Raw genomic sequence first — 17,942 nt, forward strand, 5'->3', positions numbered from 1 at the left:
GAGTGCAGCAATCAGTTTCTAGCCTAAGGAAAGATGCTTAATCCTTAAAGAAATGCCAACGTTGGGAGGGGGAGGGAAGTTGCACCTTTATCTCAAGGGCCTTTTGATCTTGCCATAGGGAATCTCTAAAGCAGATATACAACGCATGCTCAAGGGCCTTGGTCAGGCCCTTTTGGAAAGACAAGGTCAGGCCGAATTAGGTTTACACCAAATGGCTTCCTCATATACCCCAATATAGCCTATTACTTGCCATTTTTATTTGTCAGAACTAATGTGTTTTGGTCCAGCAGCCAGGACTAGAAATGCTTCCCAAGCAAGAGCAGTTAGAAATGAGGACAGAGAATTTGGCAGCGGGGTAATCAACAAGGAAGAAAACGCAGAACTTTAACGCACTTCACAGTCGAAATTCAGCATTTTCTGGGTGAGCGTGGCAAAGAAGCGGGTCAGAACAACTTTGGGAAACAATTAGGGACATTTTCAGGAGCTCCCCACACAGACTTTGTCCGCATTACTGCAGGATCAACAGAATGGAAGTTGCCTGCCCATAGGAAGAATATGTCTCCTCCCCTTGCAGGGCTTCCTCTCTTCCTCTGTCCCCTAGAGGTCCCCAGGGGACCTAAGCAGCCAGGAGTGGTTTGGCGCTGCGTCTGGACCGACCTGGAGCGCAGAGGCGGGGCTTTGCAGACGATCTGCGGCTGACACAGGCTCCCGGGCCGCCGGAGCGCTCACTGCACTCCAGGCGTGCTCTCTGTTCTTCCGCAGCCCGGAGGCTTCCCACTGCAGCCGGCGCCCTAAGGTCAGTGCCCAGGAAGCCATGGCGAAGTCCAGGGGCCGCCTCTACCTTTGGATGTGCTTGGCTGCAGCGCTGGCATCTTTCCTGGCGGGATTCATGGTGGGTAAGTGCACGAACCCCTTCCCCCAGCCCGTTGCTGGTGTTCCTCCCTGCAGCCGCCCCTCAGCGGGGAAAGCGCGGGGAAAGCGCGGGGAAAGCGCGGAGCTGCGGTGCTTGGGCTGGGTGTGGGCTCGCCTGACCAGCTGAGCCCCCTCGGCCTGGCGAACTCCGGAATTTCGGCAAAACTGGAAACCGAATGGAATGCATTTTAGCCTTTCTGATAAAGTGTGTCTGAAATTCAGATTTATTAAATACTCACTGAGTTTAGGGTAATGTTATGGGCCGTGGAAAGACAATTTAGAATTGTCAGTATCCGAAGGGATGAAAAAGATAATTTCATTTCCAAGCACCATTAATGAGTCAAAACTTGCCACTAATATGGGCAGCACTGCAGAAACTGCCTTTCCCTCATCATTTATTAAATTAGTATTTGTGGAATGCTTCCTGTGTGTCAGGCACTGTGCCAAGAACCAGATACCTCCCGCCACCCCAGCACAAGAAAGACAGAGATCCATGCCTTGATGCATAACATCCCTCATATAAAACTCGTTTTAACCAACTCAAAATTATATTACACAGCAGAATTTGAAGGTTTTCTGCATTTAATGTGAATATTTTTGTAAATATCGTCATGATCTATTTCTTAGGGAAGGGCTATTTTTTGGCTTCTAGTTTTTGTAAAAGTCAAAAGCAATTATGTGTGTATGTGGTGTGCATCCGTGTATGTATTCTTCCCCCAGGCTGGTTCATTAAACCAATCAAAGAAACAGCCACTTCACTGCGCTATCATCAGAGTATACGGTGGAAACTGGTATCCGAGATGAAAGCTGAAAATATTAAATCATTTCTCCGGTAAGTTTTGCATATTTGATTTTAAAAATAAAGTGGTTAAAATATTGCAGAGTGAGAAGTGTATTAAAACTGGTTATCTTCATGTGGGTAATCTTCTTTGTGTGAGATTACGATAACACACCAATTTATGATAATTTAAAATGTCTCTTTAAACTACTCTTAGGATAAAATCTATTTGAACGTTGCAGGAGTGAAGTCTTTCCTGCCTAACTTCATCTACAGAAAAAGTATCTGGTTGCTTTGTTAGATGTTTCAACTTCATGTAACTTTGGACTGCAACTGAATGTTGTTCTTTGTTCCTCGTGCCTGGGCTTAATCAGCGATTTTATTTAAATGTCTTATTCTGTCAGGAAGTTTAGATGGTTGTAAACTCTGGTTTAGAGGAAAGAGATTAGAGTTTCAGATTGTGTCTGCCACAGATTAAACTTTATCCCATGTTACAAATATAAGTAACACAAACAGGACAAAATGAAAGCAAAAGGGTCAGTGCAAATCCACCAGTCTCTAAGGATGAAAAAGAGTGATGTTCAGGGCAGTGATTATGAGCTCCCTGAAGGTAATGACCATGACATTTATTTCTATCTTCAGTCTCTATCAAAGTAGTGTCGTATAAAGGAGCGTCAAAAAGTGGCTTTATTGAAGTATAATTTATAAAAAATACACTGCATCCACATAAAGCCTACAATTTGAGCGTATTGACAGAGGCGTCATATACTCTACAAACCACTTCCTCAATCAAGATACAGAAAATTGGGGTCGAGTGGTTAAGTTCGTGTGCTCCGCTGCAAGCGGCCCAGTGTTTCGTTGGTTCGAATCCTGGGCGCAGACATGGCACCGCTCATCAAACCACGCTGAGGCGGCGTCCCACATGCCACAACTAGAAGGACCCACAACTAAGAATATACAGCTATGTACTGTGGGGCTTTGGGGAGAAAAAGGAAAAACTAAAAAATCTTTAAAAAAAAGATACAGAAAATTTCCAGTTTATTCTTCCCTTCACACCTGGCCCTAGGCAATCAACTGATCAGTTTTATATCACTGTGGATTTCTTTGCATTTTCTAAAATTTTGTATAAATGGAATCATACAATATGTGCTTGTCAAAATTGACTTTAGTGGAGCCATTTGAAAATGGGCTCAGAGCTGCCTTTTCAGAGAAACTGCTTTGCTGTCTTGAACCTTGTTCTGGGCCAAACCTTTGGACTGGGCCAAAATGGCAATGTTTTTTCAAGTAATTGTTTGAGAAGTCAGCAGGGGAATAGACATCCTGATCAGAAAGACAGGATTGTGGACTTTCTTAAGATAGAAATCAATAGTCAATCAATGTTTAGCCAAGACCAGACCTCTGCCTCCAACACAATTAAAATTCTTTGGAATACAACGTCCCTTCTTTGCCTTTAAAAGCCCCTGACTTTACTCCCTAGTGGGACCCTATATGAGTTTCCACTTAAATTTGTGGTCCCCAAATTGCAATTCTCTGATCCCAAATTAACGCTTTGCCTCTTAAACTGGTTTCTGTTTTTGTAGGTCGTCGTGCTCGTTTGTGTCTGTCATCTTTTACTCAATGTAATGATTTGAGAATTCTTCCAGGTTGTTGCATGTATCAGTATTCCATTGTATGGATATGCTACAATGTGTAGTTGATGGACATTTGGGTTATTTCTAGTTTTCGGTTATTTTGAATAAAGCTACTGTGGACATACGTTTACAAGTTTTTGTGTGGACATACATTTTCATTTCTCTTGGATTGGCTGTGTTGGATGATAAGCGTATGTCTGGCTTTTTAAGAAAATGCCAAACAGATTTCAAAAGTGATGGTACCATTTTACATTCCTACCTATCATGTGTGAGTGTAGTAGTTACTCCGCATCCTGGTCAATGCTTAGTATTGTTGGTTGTTTTCATTTTAACCATTCTAACGGGTATGTAGTGGTATCTCACTGTGCTTTTAATTTGCATTTTCCTGATGACTAGTGAGGCAAAGCATCTTCTCAACTGCTTATTGGACATTTGTATATCTTTTTTTATAAAGTCTCGGTTCAAATATTTTCTTATTTCTAAATTGCTTTGTTTTCTTATTATTGAGTTGTAGTTCTTTATAATATTCTGGATATAATTCCTTTGCCAGACATGTACTGTGAATATTTTCTTCTGTTTTGTGGCTGGCCTTTTTGTTTTCTTAGTGGAGATTTTGAAAAGCAGAAATTTTTAATTTTCCTAAAGTACAGTTGACCAGGTCTTTGTTTTATGTTTCATACTTTGTGTCCTATCGAACTTGGCCTGGGAGAAGTTGTGAAGACTTTCTTCCGTGTTTACTTTTAGAAGTTTTATAATTTTTAGCTTGCACATTTCAGCCAATGATCCACTTCAAGTTAATTTTTATGTATAGTACAATGTAAGAATTGATGGTTTTTAAAATATAAATATTCACTTGTTCCTGCAACATTTGTTGAAAGAACTTTTCTTTTTCCATTGAGTTGCCTTGGCATCTTTGTCTAAAATCGCTTGATCATAAATGTGTAGGCTGTTTTTGGATTTTACATATTCTTCCATTGATCTATTGATTTGTATATCTACATATCATTGAGATGTATAGATCCACACTATCCCACAAGCCACACTATCTTGTTTAGTGTAGCTTAACAGTAAGTCTGAAAACCAGGTGGTCAATCCTACAGATTTTTCTTTCTCAAAATTGCTTTGAGTGGCTGGCCTGGTGGAGTAGTGGGGAAGTTTGAGTGCTCTACTACAGTGGCCTAGGGTTCTCAGATTTGGATTCTGGTTGTGGACCTACACACCTCTCATCAAACCATGCTGTGGCAGTGTCCCACATACAAAACAGAGGAAGATTGGCACAGATGTTAGCTCAGGCCCAATCTTCCTCACCAAAAAAAGAGAAAAATAGCTTTGACTATTTAAGTCATTTGTATTTCCAAGTAAATTTTATTTATTTTATTCTTTTTATATACATATATTTTTATTTACTTTCATCCTTTACATACTGTTTTGCATCTTGCTATTTCCTCTTCCAAATATCTTAGCTATCTTTCCATGTCATCTTTTTTTTTCCCCAAATAAATTTTCTAATCAACTTCTCAATTCCTACAAAAAAAAAAAAAACGCCTGCTGGAATTTTGATTAAAATTGCATTGGATCTATAGATGAATTTTGAAGAGAAGTGACATCTTTAGAATATCAAGTCTTTCACTCTCTTTATTCATTCATCGTAGGGATATTTCAGTTTAGCTTTTCACTGCTGATGGACATTTGCATTATTCCCAGTTTTTAGCTATTATAAATAAAGCTGCTATTAACATTTATTTATGGAAGTTTTTTATGTAATCGTAGGTTTTTCATTTCTGTGGGATAAATGCTGGGTTGTATGGTAAGTACGTTTTTAGTTTTAGAAGAATCTGCCAAACTGCTTTCTAGTATAGCTGTACCATTTTATATGTTCCGTTGATATTATCACTATTTTTAATTTTATCCTTTCCGACAGGTTCATAGTGATACGTTGTTGTGCTTTAATTTGCATTCCCCTAGTGGCTATGACATTGCGCCTCTTCTCCTGTTCTTGTCTGCCATCCATGTGCCCCTTGCAGTGAAGTATCTGTTCCTGTCTTGTACCTATTTTTGATTTGGATAGTTTTTTTCCTGTTGAGCTTTGAGCATTCTTTATATTTTCTAGATACCAGTCTTTTGTTGGCTTTATGGTGTACAAATATTTTTCCCAATCTGTTTTTGTCTTTTCACATCTTAATAGGGTCATTCGCAGGTGAGAAGTTTTAATTTTCATGAGGTCCAGTTTATCAGTTTTTCTTTTCATGGATCCTGCTTTTGGGTTCGTGTCTAAGAACTCTTTGACTGGCCCTAGATCTCTTTTCTCCTTCCAAACTTTGTGGATTATATTTTACGTTGAAGTTTGTGATGCATTTAGAGTTAATTTTTGCATGAGGTGGAAGGTTTGGTTGAGGTTCATTCTTTCGCCTATGGAGGTCCAGTTGCCTTAGCACCGTTTGTTGAAAGGCTATCCTTTTCCGTTTAATTGCTTTTGCACTTTGTCAAAAATCCTGGGCATATTTGGATGAGTCTGTTTCTGGGTTCTCTGTTCTGCTCTATTGATCTATGTATCTACTCTTTGCCAGCACCACACTGTCTTGATTATTGAAGCTATATAATAAACCTTAACAGTGCGTAGAATGATTCCTCCCACTTTATTCTTTTAGACGGTTGTTTTAGCTGTTCTATATCCTTTGCCTTTTCATATAAAATATAGAATAAACATATTTATGTCTAGAAAAATCGTTGTTGGGATTTTGATAGGAATTGCATTAATCTTATGGAGTAATCTGGGACTACTTGACATTTTTACCATATCCAGTCTTCTAATCCGTGAAAAGGTAAGTCTCTCCAATTATTTAGGTCTTCTTTGATTTTTTTAATCAAGATTTTGTAATCTTTGGGATGCAGATCTTATATATATATTGTTAGATTTATGTCTAAGTATTTCATTTTCTTTGGAAAAAATTTAAATTATATTGTGTTTAATTTCACTTTCCACAAGCCATCTTCAAATAGGGACAATTTTATTTCTGCCTTTCTAAACTTGTATACCTTTTACTTTTCTTTCTTTTGTCCTTACTGTGCTGGCTGGAATTCCAGTGCTATGCTGAATAAGTGTGATGAGAACAAACATACAACATCCTTTCCTTGGTTCTAATCTTAGGGGGGAAGCATTCAGAGTATCACCATTAAATGTGATGTTATCTATGGATTTTTATAGATGCGGTGTATCAAGTTAAGGAAATTCTCCTTTATTCTAAGATTGCTAAGAGGTTTTTTTTTTTTATCATGAGTAGGTATTAAATATTGTCAAATGGGTTTTCTGCATCAATTTATATATCATATAATTTTTCCTCTTTATCTGGTTAGTATGGTGATTCCTTTATTTCTTTTCTGGTTGGAGGGGGATTAAATTCTATCATGAAGGGTGTTATAATCTCCTCCAATAATGTGAAATTGTCTATTTTTTCCATTCTGTAAATTTTTTCTGTACATATTATGAGGCTTATTTTTAGGCATATACACATTTACATTGTTATGTCTTCAAGACAGAACTACCCTTTTCTATTTATGACATGTTTTTCTTTATCTTTGGTAATCATCTCGATCTTTAAGTTTATTTTATTTGGTATGAATATAGCCACATCAGCCTTCTTGTAGTTATGTCTGTGTGATGTATCTTCTTCCATCCACTTACTTTTAACCTATCATTTTCTTTACAATTAAAGTGTATCATCTATAGAGAGTATATAATTACCACTTTTTTTTTATACATTTTGGTAATCTTAATTAAAGTGTGTCCTCTGTAGGCAGCAGATAGTAGTAACTTGCTATTTTATCCATTCTGGTAAACTATGCCTTTTAATTTGAGTATCTAGTATCTAGTAACATATAATTCTACCACTTTATTGTTTTCTGTTTGCTCCCTTTATTTTTGTTCCTTTATTTCTCATTTTCTGTCCTTATTTGGTAGTGAGGGGAGTGTTTGAACTTTTATTTCATTTCAATTTATCTTTTGGCTATAGCTCTTTGCATTGGTTTTCTTCAGTAGGTGCTGTAGGGATTGCATTTTACATCTGTAACTCTTTACTGTATTCTTAAAGTTACTGTTGTACCACTTAATATGAAAGCAGAAAACTCACATTTCTGTATGTCCGTTCACCCTCTCTTCTACCATCCTTTATACTATAGCGGTCAAAAGTATCATGTATCCATACAGTATAAACCTCACAAAACAATGTTTTAATTTTTTCTTTGAACAGTTTATATGTATTGAAAGCCAATTAAGAGTTAAAAAATAGTATTTTCCGTTTCTCAGATATTTATTATTTCCAGTGATCATTTATTTCTGAAAATTTGGGTTATCCTATGGAATTTCGATTTAGTCTGAACAACTTTCTTTCTTTCTTTTTTTTTTCTTTGAGGAAGATTAGCCCTGAGCTAACTACTGCCAGTCCTCCTCATTTTTGCTGAGGAAGCCTGGCCCTGAGCTAACATCCGTGCCCATCTTCCTCTACTTTATATGTGGGACGCCTACCACAGCATGGCGTGCCAAGCGGTGCTGTGTCCACACCCGGGATCCAAACTGGAGAACCCCGGGCTGCTGAGAAGCGGAATGTGCGAACTTAACCTCTGTGCCACCGGGCCGGCCCCTGAACAACTTTCTTAATTTTAATCACTTTCTGTATTGTGGGGTTTGGTGGTGACAGATTCTCTTAGTTTTTCTTCATCTGTAAAATCCTTATTTCACCTTAATTTTTGAAGCATATTTTTCCTGGATATACAATTCTAAGATGACCTTGGTTTCTTTTCCTTTCAGAATTTTAACTGTTTTTCCACTGTCTCTGGCTAGTACTGTCATCTAATGAGAAGTCCATAGTCATTTAAGTTAGATAACATATGTCACTTTTGTCTTTAATTTTCAGCAGTTTTACTATATACCTGGGCATAGTTTTCTTCAAATTTATTCTGTTTACAATTCTCTGAGATTCTCGACTTTGTTAATTTATGTCTTTCACTAATTTAGGAAAGTGTTTTGTTCATTATTTCTTAAAATTTTCCTGCAGCATTCTTTCTCTTCTCCCCTTCTGAGACTCGAATTAAACTCTGGAATCAGAAAAGCCAAGTGAAGTGCATGGAGTGTGGTGTATTTCCTCCCCGTCTGTCCTGTGATTTGATGGGGTCACCAAGTTCCACCTTAGTTTCCACGGATGAACTAGAACAAGCAATAATAATGAGGAATGAAAACAGCTATACTGTCCTTATGAAGTCTGAGCTGATTTGTGACGGAGGCACGTCAGATATTAGGAAGCTAATTCAAAATGTCTGTTTTAAGGTGCTTGTTTCGAGATAAAAGAAAAGAGTCGGTAGGCAGTAGGATGGATGTCACTTGAAAAGAGGCTCAGTCCATATTTCTCATGTGGTATGGTAAAATGGCAGAATGTCTTATCACGAGAGACAGAATGCTTATATTTAAATTTATGTGAGTTAGAAGACCAGATAAAATGGTAACACTATTGAGCTCTGTCTGCAGCATAGCAGGAAGTGTCCAAAAGAAATCACCCGGAAAATTACATGAGGTGATGCTCTTGACCAAACATTAAAATTTATGTCTATTTTATCTCTGTTTTGCATGAGATGTTATGTCTGAATAGTTTGAATGACAATTATCCTGTTGGAGTTGTCTTTTCTCTCCTTTACAGCCAACTGAATACAGAAATCGCACACCAAAAATCATGACAAGAATAGAGGTAGAGTGAAAGACGTTGAATTAGGAATCCAAGACTTCAGTGAATGAAGAGGGGTGACCCACTGTTTTGACAGGACCTGGAAGGTAGAGTAGCTGGGGACATTTGACATGAGCTTTAAAAGAGTTGTTTTTGTTGAAAGAAAGAGGAAAAATATGAGGAAGAGCCAGTGGGTATTACAAAGGACTCCTGGCTGATCTTCTAGCCCTGAGATATGTGGGGCGTGAGAAATAAAACAGCCTGCAGGTAAGCAGGGTCCTCTGAGGAAACCGGTTAAGGAAGGAGGGCAAGCAAGCATTCAAAGAAGGGCCTAAGGATTTAGAATTGTCGATCACGGATCTAGAGGGTCTATGATCAGTGAAAGAGTCTAAGAGGGAAAGGGGGGGTTCAAGACTGGGTTAAAGGGGTTAATGTAGTGGGAATGATTTGATTTCTCCCCAGCCCCTTTCCTGTTGGCACAGCTGTTGCTGTGAGGTGTTTGCCCTCCGTCAAGGATTATCTTCCTTCCAGCCCAGGAATCTCTTGATTGGTCTATAATCCAATCATTATAACTGTCTTCCCTCTGGCGATGAATAGTTTGAGAAGGCATATATGACCTCATTACCCTAATGAATGGTAGGAAAATTTAGCTGAGATCTTCTACAAAAGGCTTTCCTCTGTTAAAAGAAACCCGAAAGAGGATAGCTGTTCTTGTTTGTACTTGTTTCTCCTGAACATTAGTGTGAATATATGACACCTGAAGCTGTAAGAGCCAACCTGAGACCATGCGGAGAAATTCAGATGTAAAGTAAAGGTTGTTATACCCTGCTGCTGTTCCTTTGCACTTCTTCCTTTTTTTTTTTTTTGAGGAAGATTAGCTCTGAGCTAACATCTGACGCCAAGCCTCCTCTTTTTGCTGAGGAAGACGGACCCTAAGCTAACATCATGCCCATCTTTCTCTATTTGATGTGGGACACCTGCCACAGCATGGCTTGACAAGCAGTGTGTAGGTCCGCAGCCGGGATCCAAACTGGCAAACCCTGGGCCGCCAAAGCAGAACATGTGAACTTAACTGCTGTGCCACTGGGCTGGCCCCTTTTTGCACTTCTGTATTTTGTTTCAGTGGGTTACCTAAAAGATGGGAGGCAAAAGTTCATGGTAAATCCTCCATCAAAAATATTTGTTGTTTTTCCTAGTTGTAAGAATATTATCTGTTCCTTATAGAAAATAAAACAATAATGAATTATATAAAGTAGAAATTGAATAATCCCAGGCTCACTGTTTTTCTATGCATATAAAATAACTTCTGTCTATGAACACTAATAATTTTTTTCAAGTAGTGTAAGATATTAAATATCTGTAACCTGTGGTTTTCATTTAATGAGATAGAAAGGCAAAGCTTCACAGAGAAGATGCTTGAGTCCTAATGGATGATTAAGAGCTTGCAGGTGGGAAAGGGATTGAACAGACGTGGTGATAGAGGGAGATTCAGGTAAATAGAATATTATTTATGTGTGAGAGAAGACTTTGTGCAAAGGCTAAAAGGTGGTCATTTCAGTAGAAAAATGCATAGACTAAATGATGTAGAGCAGAGAAGTGTATAAGGAGATGGGTAGGAAATGAAGGTGGAAGGGTGGGTGCATGAAAAAGGGCGCTCTGTGCCATGTTGGAGTGTGAACTTTATAATGCAGGGTAAAGGGAGCTGTAGAAGGATTTTAGGCAACTGAAAAATATGATCAGATAAATGATTTTAAAATATCGCTATTTCTCAAGGTCAGACATCTGTGACTTTCAGATTCTAGCCCCAGCATTTAATAGTTATAAAATTATGAGCAAGTTATTCAACTACTCTCTAATTTCCTCATTTGCAAAATGGGGACAATGGAAGAAGGGTTATGAGAATTAAATGAGAGAACCCATGTGAAAGAACCTGGTCAGGTGCCTGGCATATAGTAAGTTTTCCATAAATGTTCATTTTTCTTTACTGTCGATCTTTTTTGGTTGTCCTGTGGTTGGCTAAAAAACTAATTTACAAAAGTATTGCTCTACTGATCAGGGGGAGGGGTTTTGGGAAACTGTTTTAAAATATTATTTATCTCAAGCAAAGTGAATCTCTTTAAGAACTATGTCTGTGAGGTCACTTAAATCCTCCAAATCATTTACACCCAGAACCAAGAGAACACTGTCCAAATTCGATTCAACAAACCTGTATTGTGGAATTCCTGGATAACAGGCAGGAAGTAGGCACTAGAGAATATGAAAATAAAAATGCATGGACTTTAACATCAATGAGATAGTAAACAATGGCATACAATATGATAAAAATAGCAGAAGTATTTGTTAAACAGACTGCCCCACTTGGTCTCTGGCAAACATTATGATCTTGTTTTTCAAAATGTCTTCATTTACTGATGAACAACAAGAAGGAGCACCATTGTATACAGGCATGACATTCTTCCAGGTGTCTTTTCATACCTGGGCCTCTGCTGAGTGTGTGTTTACCATGGCATGTGTTATTTTTGGAGGGAGCAAAATGTGAAAACCGCAGTTACACACAGATATTTAAAAACTGGCATATCTAGAAACTTGTATCTCTAGCTGGGTTTTTTATATCTCTGATGCAGAAACGATAACTTAATGCCTAAATGGTGAGTAATGCATCTAGAATAGTTCTTGGGCACATTATCTGAATATAGTCTCTAACTTTAACTCCACTTGTGTTTTATTTTCATTTTAGTTCTTTTACAAAGCTTCCTCATCTGGCAGGAACAGAACAAAATTTACTGCTTGCCAAGAAAATCCAAACCCAGTGGAAGAAATTTGGACTGGATTCAGCCAAGTTGGTTCATTATGATGTTCTCCTATCTTACCCTAATGAGACAAATGCCAACTATATATCAGTCATGGATGAACATGGAGTTGAGGTGGTATAGAATTGTTGATACTTTTTGTACTTTATAACTCCATTTTTTGTGTGTGAATTAGAATTTAGGGTCAAGTAAAAGTAGAAATTTGTTAATAGTGCAATGGAACTCATAGTTCTTAGAAAAGTTAATAAGTTGCAAATTAATTAATCAGTGTCTACTATGAGTTAGACACAGTGTTAGGTCCTGAGGTCAGAATGAAGACTAGGCCATGGTTCTTCTGCTTAAAAAAGGTGAAGCAGACATTGGAACACATCATTTCAAATCAGTATGGTAAGTGCTTTGAAAAATGTGATTAGAGTTCTTTATCTACACAGAAAAGGACCACTCAGTCCAGCCCGGGAGTTAGAGAGGTTTCCTGAAAGGGTTGATATGTGAGTCATGAAAGATCCTAAGAGGTTAACCACATGAAAAAGCAAGGTAGGAGAATTCTAGGCAGAAGAGAAAATAACTGGCAAAGGTTTGGAGACATGTACTAGCTTAGTATTGGAGGAACTTAAGGATTTTCTGTATTTCAAAAGTGTAAAATACAAAGTGGGTCATGATAAGAGATAAACCAGTATGTATTTGGGGACAGGTCATAGAAGAACTTATGCGCTGTCCTAAGGAGCTCAGAATTCAACTTTAGTCAGTGGAAACATTTGATAAATCCTAAGCAGAGGAAGGATGTGGCTGGAGAGACAGTTTAGGTGGTTGGGGCAGTGTTTACATTAGACCCAGACTCAGCAAGGAGTTAAAGTTGGAGTCTTAAGACAGTAGTCCAAGTAAAAGATGATGAAGCCCTGATTTAGGAATGAGGAAGGGAGATGGATTGAAGAAATAGTTAGGAAGCAGTATTAGCAGGACCTGATTAGTGATCGACTGGAGGAAGGAGGTGAAGACAGAATTCAGAATGACTCCTAGGTGTCTGGTGTGGGTGGGTAGCTAGTGCTGCTATTAACAGTGGTAGGGAATGCAGAACCGGAAGTAGGCCTGGGATGAGAGAAGATAAATTCAAATTTTGACATGTTGACTTTGGACATCCAAGACGAAATCACCATCAGGTCCTTAAAATTACAAGTTTGGAAAGCTGAGTTTCATAAGCATGTTAGCTGTGGGTAAAATTTAGAGAGTCAATGACATCCTGCAGGAAGGGAGTGTAAAATGAGGCAAGCAGTGGGCTGGGAGTAAAACGCAGGAAATGTTACTTAAATGGAGTTGGAAAAAAGGGGGCTCACAAAGCTGAAAAGGAATAATTGGAAAAGGAGGAGGAGAATCTGAATGCCACCTTTAAAGCTCTTTTTTTATACTTCTCATGGGAACTTTTAGTTACCTGAGGTTGCATGCATTTGTGAAGTTTCTACTATTTTGAAGACAGCAATAATGGATACAGTTCTTTCTCATCGTTGTCAGTGGAATTTACCTATTTAATGATAGAACCAGTGTTTCAGAATGCTTCATCCTGAGTGTGTGCTTGGGGGCAAAATGCATTATTCTTTAATAACAATCTGGAATATTTCTCTTCAACTTTGTGTGTTTCAATTCTTGCTAGATTTTCAAAACATCATACCTTGAACCGCCACCAGATGGATATGAGAATGTTACAAATATTGTACTGCCATATAACGCTTTCTCAGCCCAAGGCACACCAGAGGTAAAATAAAAGACATTTTTATTCAATTCTTTAAACGTTTCTTTGTTGTATAAAATCTATGTAGAGGACTAAACCAAGGAGATTAGGTGGATCGTACATGCTGATCTATACTTTGAGGTTCAGTGCTATGAACACCCTCCCGAAAATAATTTAAAAAAAAAAAAGAATACCAGAAAAGGAAAAAAGGAAATAAATAAAAATCAAATTCTAATGAAGCAGATGCCACTCTTTGAAATAAGTGCTGAACACGATTTAATTCAGTAAGGGCAATAGAGGTTTTTATAACCTTTTTTCCTTTGTTCATAGTCTGACTTTGTTATAGGTTTATAGATCTGATTTTATAGATGACACTACAGAAGTTCTTAAATTAATACTATGGTTGGAAATTAAACAGAGTTGGGATTTTTTAAATGGCTTTTATTTTTTCTATTTCCTGTGGCTTAGCATACACTTATACTTTCTTCAAAACAGAACATACTGTTTAAAATATGTTTAAATATTGTCATTTTTTTTTTTAACTCTTCAGGATTTTGAAATATTCTCAAAAGACTTCTACACAATTAGCGTGGATCTATTTATTAAGGCAAAACCAGGAAAGATAACTTTTGATAATGCAGTATTGTGGAGCAAACTTAGTCTTTGGTTTTCCCTTTAATTCTAGCAATAGTATACATTTTTTTTCCTTTTTCTTTTCCTTACAGGGAGATCTTATATATGTGAACTATGCTCGAACTGAAGATTTTTTCAAACTAGAAAGAGAGATGAGCATCAACTGCACTGGAAAGATTGTTATTGCAAGATACGGGAAAATCTTCAGAGGAAATAAAGTATTGTGTTATTTGCTTTTCTAGAGAGAAGATAGGATATATCCTGTAAATATAAATGATCAGCTTGCATCACAATTTCCAAAATTGCTTCCAACACATATACAGTCATGCCCTGCATAATGATGTTTCGGTCAGTGATAGACCATGTATACAACGGGGGTCCCATGAGATTAGTGCCATGTAGCCTGGATGTGTAGTAGCCTGTACTATCCAGGTTTGTGTAAGTACACTCTATGATGTTCACACAATGATGAATTTGCTTAACAATGCATTTCTCAGAATGTAGCCCTGTCATCGTAAATGACTGTATTATGTGGTTTGCAATTTGCCATCTTTGCGCAGAAAATCCTGTATAACATATGTAAAAGTGACCTCACATATCTAGAGAGGGAAATTATTTTTATGACAAAGCAAAGTTTGCTTTTTAAAATTTAATCGAAGGAAATTTTTTATTTTTTTAATTTATTTTATTTATTTTTTGAGGAAGATTAGCCCTTAGCTAACATCTGCTGCCAGTCCTCCTCTTTTTGCTGAGGAAGACTGGCCCTGAGCTAACATCCGTGCCCATCTTCCTCTGCTTTATATGTGGGATGCCTGCCACAGCATGGCTTGACAAGCAGTGCCATGTCCTCACCTGAGATCTGAACCGGCAAACCCCAGGCCGCCAAAGTGGAACGTGCGAACTTAACCGCTGCGCCACCGGGCTGGCCCCTGAAGGAAATTTATATAAACTAAAAAATGAAAAACTTCCCTGCCTTACCCAACTCATTTCCCAGACATAATCAATCTTAACAGCTCTTTCCAGACCTAATTCTGTGAAATATTAGTATAAATATATCTATTTCTATATATTCATTTTACACATTATTTTTTTTTACAGAGAGTGGTCATACCCTGTATATTGTTTAACTTTATGTTTTTCACTCAGCAGTAACTTATTGGTATTCCTCCATAACAACACATTGAGAGTTGTGTAATGTAGTGGTAAAGAGTATAGGACTGTAGATCCATACAACCTGCGTTCTTGTCTAGTCTGGGCTCCCTATTCTCTAGATTTTTTACCATGAGCAAGTTATTTAACCTGTCTGTGCCAATATTTCCTCATGTATAAAATGGGGAATGCTAACAATAGCACTAATCTCATAGAACCCTCATTAGGGTTAAATGACTTTATATTTGAAAGCACTTAGGAGAGTGACTGGTACTTAGTAATTTCTGTATAACTGCTTATTAAGTAAATACCTCATTATTTTAGATGGCTGCATAGTATTTCGCAGAATTGACAAGCAATTTATTTAACAATTCCTCTTGACAGATACTTGTCTTAAATTTGTTGCTGTTACAAATAATTCCATTGTGAACAACTTTGTCCGTATGTACTTAACTTTCTGTGTGAAGATTTTTATAGTATAGATTCCTAGTAGTTGAATGGCTGAACCGTAGTGTATGTTATTTCAAAATTTTGATAGGTGTCATCAAATTGCCCCTCAAAAAAGTTGTGACAGATTGCACTCCCATTAATATTATGAGTGCTTTCTGAATATTGGAATGTGTTTTTAGTTTATTAAGATGATGGTCATCTGTCTTTTGCTATAATACTTCTGGTAATGAAGAATTCAGTATCTTATGGGGTAGATTTCCCTATTCGTGGTCAGTTTGGGTTGCTAGAAAAATATTTACAATAACACTCAGGGCAATTTTTTTACACACTATGACTGTTCTGCATAGAATTTTAAATTAGTTTAGTTCCACAAATATTTGTAGAGTGCTCACTATATGATGTGCCAGATTTTGGAGGGTGGATAGTTAAAAGTGGATAAGACATGGTCCCAGTTCTCAAAAACACCTCCAGTCTAGTAGGGGAGAAAGACATTTAAAAGATACTTTAAAACACTATGACCCATCTTGTGATAAAAATATATACAAAATATAGATGTACAAAGAAGGGAGATGTTAACTTTGCAGTTTTGGGGACAATAGGAATGTTTCACAGAAGATGCACTTGTTTAGAGTTGTACAGAATAAATTAGAGTTGTTAGGTCTACCAAGAGAAATTGTATTCAAGGCAAAGAGAACTGAATGTGATAACAGCAAGATAAAAAGCAGTGTCTAAATTTTCTTATATTATTAAATTGATTTTCTCTAAGATGAATAAGTCAATCACCTGTCTCTTCTACATTATGGATTGTACATTGCCCCTGCAGGTTAAAAATGCCATGTTAGCAGGGGCCATAGGAATCATCTTGTACTCAGATCCAGCTGACTACTTTGCCCCTGGGGTACAGCCGTATCCTAAAGGATGGAATCTTCCTGGCACTGCAGCCCAGAGAGGGAATGTGTTAAATTTGAATGGTGCTGGTGATCCCCTCACTCCAGGCTATCCAGCTAAAGGTAATGGATGAGCCCATCGTGGTCCACCCAGTTTTGCAAAATACTACTGCCCTTATAGAAGACATAAAAGCAAACATCTACAGAATAATGTTAAAACTAAAATTGTGTGCAGTTATAGTATTTTGGGTTACTATTTCTAGGAATTCAAAAACATTTCCTTTGTATGATTTTAGTTTTAAATTTTCATGAGCTGTGGATGTGGAGAAGGGAGAGTCCATAGACTTCTCTCTCTACCTTTAGTAGGTACAGTTCAGAAACACAGATCCTCAAACCCAAAGTAGTATCACTCTTACCAAACTAAAACTTAGGTCTTTTGAAATGGCTAGTGATTTTATTCTTCTCTAGATCATATACATTGTATTTTTTAAAATACCAATGAGTTTTTAGCGTTATTTAATATGTAAAATGTGCAAAGTTTTGAACTTTGTGTATCCATTTCTAGAATCAAGGTAATGAACATATCCATTAGCCTAAAAAAGTTTCCTTTCATTGCTTTGCAAACTCTTTCCTCCCAACTCTCCCTGTCCTCTCCCTGGCAATCCCTAGGCAGCCACTGACATGCTTTCTGTCAGCATAATTATTTTGAGATCCATTCATGTTGGCATCTCTGTCAGTAGTTCATCCTTTTTTTTGTTGAGTAATGTTCCACTGAATGGATATACAACAGTTTGTTTATTCACATACTTGTTGATGGACATTTGGGTTGTTTTCATATTGGGGGCTGCTATGAATAGTTGTATTCAAGTCTTTGTATGTATGTATGCTTTTATTTCTCTTGGGTAAATACATAGAAATGGAATGGCTGGATAATAATGTATGTTTTAACTTTTTGAGAAATTTTCAAATTGTTTTCCAAAGTGATTGTACCATTTTACATTCTAGCAGCAGTGTGTGACCATTCTAGTTCCTACATCCTTGCCAACACTTAGTATGGTCAATCTTTTTAACTTTACATTCTAATAGATATGTAAGTCTTTCAAGTTACAATTCTTTTTTAAAGTTGTTGTGGCTATTCTAGGTCCTTTCTATGTAAATTTTAGAACCAGCTTATCAATTTCCACTAAAAAGCCTCCTGGAAGTTTGACTGAGATTGAATTAAATCTGTCGATCAGTTTGGGGAGAATTGACATCTTAA

At 37.4% G+C, this 17,942-nt stretch overlaps 1 protein-coding gene across 1 annotated transcript in view; it reads left to right on the plus strand.

Moving 5' to 3' along the window:
• The first annotated feature begins 727 nt into the window (after positions 1-727).
• NAALAD2 (N-acetylated alpha-linked acidic dipeptidase 2) overlaps positions 728-17,942 on the plus strand; it is a 56,266-nt gene continuing 39,051 nt past the window's right edge. The window contains exons 1-6 of the mRNA XM_046684728.1: positions 728-896; positions 1,633-1,744; positions 11,770-11,956; positions 13,488-13,589; positions 14,291-14,416; positions 16,621-16,807. Of these exons, the coding sequence (XP_046540684.1) occupies positions 815-896; positions 1,633-1,744; positions 11,770-11,956; positions 13,488-13,589; positions 14,291-14,416; positions 16,621-16,807 (796 nt within the window). The 5' untranslated portion in view covers positions 728-814. The remainder of the gene's footprint in view (positions 897-1,632; positions 1,745-11,769; positions 11,957-13,487; positions 13,590-14,290; positions 14,417-16,620; positions 16,808-17,942) is intronic.

The sequence above is a fragment of the Equus quagga genome, chromosome 14 (assembly GCF_021613505.1).
Source record: "Equus quagga isolate Etosha38 chromosome 14, UCLA_HA_Equagga_1.0, whole genome shotgun sequence".
NCBI classification, from domain to species: domain Eukaryota; kingdom Metazoa; phylum Chordata; class Mammalia; order Perissodactyla; family Equidae; genus Equus; species Equus quagga.